The 5,671-nt window shown below is 40.3% G+C and overlaps 1 protein-coding gene across 1 annotated transcript; it reads right to left on the reverse strand.

Annotated features, from left to right (window-relative positions):
* Positions 1 to 652: 652 nt before the first annotated feature.
* Positions 653 to 4,602, reverse strand: LOC311489729 (nuclear factor 7, brain-like). The gene is made up of 3 exons (XM_084546950.1): positions 4,591 to 4,602; positions 2,812 to 2,900; positions 653 to 2,730 (listed from the first exon to the last, which is right to left on the reverse strand). The coding sequence occupies exon 3, from the start codon at positions 2,711 to 2,713 to the stop codon at positions 1,337 to 1,339; it is 1,377 nt and encodes a 458-aa protein (XP_084403076.1). The 5' UTR covers positions 2,714 to 2,730; positions 2,812 to 2,900; positions 4,591 to 4,602; the 3' UTR covers positions 653 to 1,336.
* Positions 4,603 to 5,671: the final 1,069 nt, after the last annotated feature.

A 5,671-nucleotide genomic window follows, 5' to 3' on the forward strand; every position in this document is an offset into this window, starting at 1 on the left:
AGACATACACAATATAATTAAACCGTATGAGCCTAGATACTAGGACATAGCAATTCATAATTATTAGCAATAAACTCACATTGACAGATTAAAAGTTTTTTTAAAAACATTTAAAAAAATATTTTTTAAGAGGAATTTTAATGTAGCAGCAATCATTTGGCATACTTATGGCCTCACTTTGGGCCACTTGTGGCTACTTTTTGGCACCTTTTTGGCTGGATTTGGGGGATTTTGGGCTCTTTTTGGGGCAGTTATGGACATATTTTGGAATGCCACAATTGGTTTTGGGTGAGTTTTGGCCTACTTTTGGCCTACTTTTGTTTTGATTCTGGCATGCCAAATTTGGGCCATTTATGGGCCGTACATCCATCCAAAACTCTGCCAAAATGGCAAGCCAGTTTTGGGCCAAATTTGGGCCATAATGATTTTGCTATCTGGGAATAAACTAACTTTTGTTTGGTATACATTTTTTAATTTCTCCAAGGTATTTGGGATTATTATGACCTAAGACGTATAAAAACTAGGCATCGCCTTTGAATAGGAAGTAGTTTTTGAAAGAAAATATGTCCTCATATGTGGACATGGGGATTATCTCACTGTTTATTATAAAAAAGTCACCAATGTGTAACACAATATAAAATGGTTTATTTTAATACCTTAACATGGCTGTGCAAAACCAGAATTGCAAACAATGAAATCCCAATGTCCGAGTACTTACTAATTAGTGCCATTGTAGCACGTTTCTATTGATAGAATTTGTTAAATTTGCATGTCATATCAAACTAGAAAAGTTAAGTTATTTTGATGAGGTTTTGTACCTTATCTACTTTTGGCCCATGATCAGCTGTAGAATGAATCTGCTGAAATGACTGCTATCATGTTCTTACAGTGACTAGTGTATTGACCGTTTGCTACCACTAGATGGCAGACAAACGTATCTTCTTATGATGACAACAGGTCTAAATGACACAGAATGCAGAATAAACTGCCACAAACCTAAAACTTAATGTTCTCATATGAGGATGGAAGGTCTCAGGAGGTTAAAGTTCAAAATACCACACATGCACGTGGTGCAAATATTGAAAATATATTTGTATTAAAACTGTACAAAAACAAATAGTTCTGCAATATTTGTTTTGTAAGTGTCCATCTCTGTTGAAAGTGGCTTGTATTATGTTTTGGGAGTTTGTGGTAGTACAGGACTTTGACTTGGCCGTTCCTAAACATTCATCTTGTTCTTCTTTACCACTGTGTTGATAAAACAACAATTTTCATGATCACTGACATTGATTACCTGTTACAGCCAAATACACATTTATAATCATCCTGTTTATCTCTAACTGATCTGATTCACTGGTAATATCTTCAGTGGGACTTTATCCCTAGTTCCAAAATGTGGAAACATCCTCTCAGTGAAAGTGTGTCTGAAGGTGTGTATGTGTTTGTTAGTATCAAGATCAGAGAACGACAGATTTCCTCTGTTCCAGTCCAGATTCACTCTGATCCTCTGGAGCTTCTTCTTTACTGAGAGATCAATGGGAAGATCTGGTGCTGAACGTGCTGAGTATTTACCTTCATCTAACCTTATTCGCCACAATCCAGTTCGTATGCTTCCCTTCCTCTGGTCAGACTCTGCTAACACACCCAGTGTCCACACTCTGTTATCTCCAACCTCAACATCCCAGCTGTGAGTCCCTGAGTTAAAGCCCTCAGAGCCCAGGACAGACAGGTAATAATCAAACCTCTCTGGATTATCAGGAAGATGTTGTTTATTTCCTAGTCTCACACTGGTCAGATCTTCAGACAGGATCAGATCTGGATGAGCAGTGTTTGGATCCAGAATGACAGGAGTGTAGGAGACCATGTCCTTCATGTTGTTCCAGATGTTGAAGGTCAGGTTGCCCAGATGTTTGGCCTGGTCTATCAGAGCTCCTGAGGGCAGCTGTGGATCATCCAGCAGGAGGCAGCGCTGGACTCTTTCCACTGCAGCCTTGAAGTTGTTCAGGAATGAGACGTCTTCAGCTCTCAGCTCCTCCTCTGTGGCTCTGACTGTGTCTGAAAGAGCTGCTATCTCTCTGCTCAGAGTCTCCATCTTCTCCTTCATCATCTTACTCTTCTGCTCCTCTTCCTCCCTCAGTGCAGCCATCCTGGCCTCCTCTTCCTCGTTTAGAAACTGGTGAAGCTTCTTGAACTGCTCCTTAATCTGCCTCTCTGTGTGTCGGGCCTGGACCTTGATGTGTTTTTCTGTTTCATCAAACTTCACTTTAACTTCTTCACAAACCTTTAACTTCTCCTTTAAGGGATCCAGAGTTTCCTGAAGGTTCTTCTTGTGCTGTCGTGCAGCTTCATCGATGGGTCTGAATCTGTGGTTGGAGTGTTTGTCTGAATCTCTGCAGACGAGACACACTGGCTGCTGATGGTCCAGACAGAAGAGTCTGAGTTTCTCAGAGTGCAGACTGCAGAGAGACTCTGAAGATCTCTGATCTCTCTCCTGTAAGAAGGACTCACACAGGTTCCTCAAGGCCAAGTTTAAAGGTGGATTTTCCTTTGAAGATCTTCTCTTACAAACTGGACACTGGTGTGTTGGTTTCTCTCTCCACCAGTTCTTCAGACAGACTTTACAGAAGCTGTGGCTACATGACAGAAGAACAGGATCTCTGAAGACGTCCTGACAGACTGGACAGCAGAGATCCTCCTCTGATCTGGAAGCCATTTAGTCTCTGAGTGAAGCTGAAACACAGCAGACACAAAGTCCAGTCAGTCATGGCTCTCCTCCTCCAGTCTGGATTCTCAGACAGTAGTTGGACTCACCACTAACTAATGCCCTGCCTCTTGAGTGCACAGAACAGACTGCCATCAGATGACCAGGCTCACCGCAATACAGTCACCTTCACCTTCACCTTGATTTCAGAAGTGGGGGGGACACGAGTATTTTTAATAAAACTCTAATCTTTCAGTTCACTGTGTTTTCTAGTAGTTCATCTAGTTTTCTATTGCTACTTTTAGATAGATAATTTTTAATTAATCCCAAACTGGGAAATGTCTCTGTTGCAGCAGCAATGTACAGGCATTCAACACCAACATAAATATAACAAAAAGCTAAAAACCAACAATAAAAAATAGAGAACTGAAAAAAGAACAAAAATCTATACACAATATTTACAAAAATTTAAGTTTAATGTTCCTTTTTTGGTTTGACTGGTTGTAAAGCATGTAGCAAAACATTATCACCCCATTCTGTTTCACCTTGTTAGTCAACCTCACTCCAACTCACTACCACCAATGTTACACTTATTTATGGGATTTATGGTGAACAGAGCTCATTTACATAGCAGCACCCAGTGGTGGGCAGGTCAGACTGACATCACAGGTGGAGAGAAACTGAATCAAATGTCGGCACGCTCACACACATGGACACCGATTCAAAGGTTAATGTAAATGAAAGCTCTGATATTATAATCCTTCTAGCTGACGTGACCCAGGCAGAACAAAGGAACCATTTACAGTAGCAGGTTAACAAGGACTCCTGACCAAAGACCAAGGTTATCATAGCGAAAACGAACGAAATAACGAAAACTAAAATTGAAAAAACTATTTAGTTAACTGAAGTAAATAAAAACGAAAATTAAAAGAAAAAAACGATAACTAACTGAAACTGTATTGCGTGTTTAGAAAACGAACGAAAACGAACTGAAATTATAGATATAATTTCCTTCGTTTTCGTCTCTGTCAGTTTAATTTTAAGCCTCAACTGGTTGGATGATCGATTTATTCCGCTCTGGCAGTTTTACGCCAGCTGGCAGCAGCAGCAGCACTTTACGGCACCACACGGACCGTGACGTCACCTGGCAGGACAGGCTGGGAGGAAGGGGCAAAGTCCTGTACGTGTACCTGGACTTTTTTTTAATATGACGACGAGAAAGTTAAAAGCAAGTGTCTCGTAGTGGAAACAGACTGTGACAAAGTATGTGTCTTGCTTCTCAAGGGGAGAAACTCCACGAATCTCAAAGTCCGTTTAAGAAGCTCGCACAAGGCGGCTAATGTGGAGTAGCAGAGCAAGCTAGCCTCTGCGACAGAGAAGGATTAAAGCAGGAGGCTCGTTACGTCGATCGAGATCGACCGGTAGATCGCGAAGGTAGTGCGGATAGATCGTGTGCCATTGAAAAAAATGTTTTAGATGTTCGTCTGACATTTATCTGTTGCACCTCCAACACAAACAGCAAGATATTTGCAACATACCCTCAGTTCAGCGGCCACATCCACATCCACATCCACATCCACAGCCACGAACAACTTCAACAACTCAACAACTCTACACTACCGTCTTTATTAAAGAGACAGCGTATTGTTCTAAAGGTGCAGTGCACCAACTTTTCTTGATTAAAAATAAAAACAGATGGATAGAGCTTTTAACACTGTATCAACAATTAATATAGTTATTATATTAATATAAGATATATAATTAATATAATATGTATAGATCACTAGATCTATAGGTGATCTAGTGATCATAGATCAGTCATTATTAACTCACCCTCATTTTTTAAACGTATCTTTTGTTGAATTTTATTATACAATACTCACCCTGACCTTTCTGAATCCTGCACAAATATCCCAAACCATGAAAAAACTAAAACTAATACTAAAACTAATAAAAACTAAACTAAAATAAGCGTTTTTGGAAATATAAAAACTAATAAAAAATAGCAAACCCACATTAAAAACTAATTAAAACTAACTGAATTGGAGGGAAAAGGTAAAAACCAAATAAAAACTAAACTAAAATGAAAAATCCAAAACTATTATAACCTTTCCGCAGACGAGCAGACCGGTGTGACAGCAAGGTGGAGTGACAGCGGGGACGGCCAATAGAGAGGCGAAGTCCCGCCCCTCTACTTCCGGGTTATGGGACCTATCTTTCGAAAAAATATGAACGGCAGTCTATGGAGAGATAATAATTATTTTCTGGTCCCGATCGAATTGTGGCATGAATTTCACATATGATGTGTGTGAATTTAAAAGATAATTTTTCACGTCAAGAGATAAATTATTTGACGTAAATAAGCTGAACAACATTAGGTTTTGTATGAGATCGCTTAGTGAACTACATCTCTCGTCTGAGAACTACGGCTGTCTCCTTGTTGAGCTTTACCGTCTTCTTCCAGGACGAAGGCAGAAGCATCAAACGAGGTGACAATCATTATAAATCGGGTCATGTCGAGAGCTGTAGTTACACGAAGGGAGTTTTGGTCGGTTCTGTACGCGCCAGCATGCGGGACTTGTAGTTCGTTTAATTACGTATTTTCCATAGCGTTTTACTTAACTATCTTGCGACAAACTGTGACATTCTTGACATGTAAAATCATTTTTTATTCTGAAAAACAACATATGTATAATCCAAGGCACAAGTCGATCGGGACCAGAAAATAATTTATCTTTCGCCATAGACTGCCGTTCATATTTTTTCGAACGATAGGTCCCATAACCCGGAAGTAGAGGGGGCGGGACTTCGGCTCTCTATCACACAAGAGACGGCAGAGCCAATGGAGGAGCTTGTGGGCGTGGCTAAACTAAGGGAAACAGGCTTCAGCTTGAGCGGCCGTTTTCCGCTTGGTCCTAGTGCTTGACGGGTCTCTGGTTACTATGGTAACGTTGTTTTTGGACGGTAAAA

Source organism: Chelon labrosus, assembly GCF_963514085.1.
Source record: "Chelon labrosus genome assembly, chromosome: 6".
Taxonomy (NCBI): domain Eukaryota; kingdom Metazoa; phylum Chordata; class Actinopteri; order Mugiliformes; family Mugilidae; genus Chelon; species Chelon labrosus.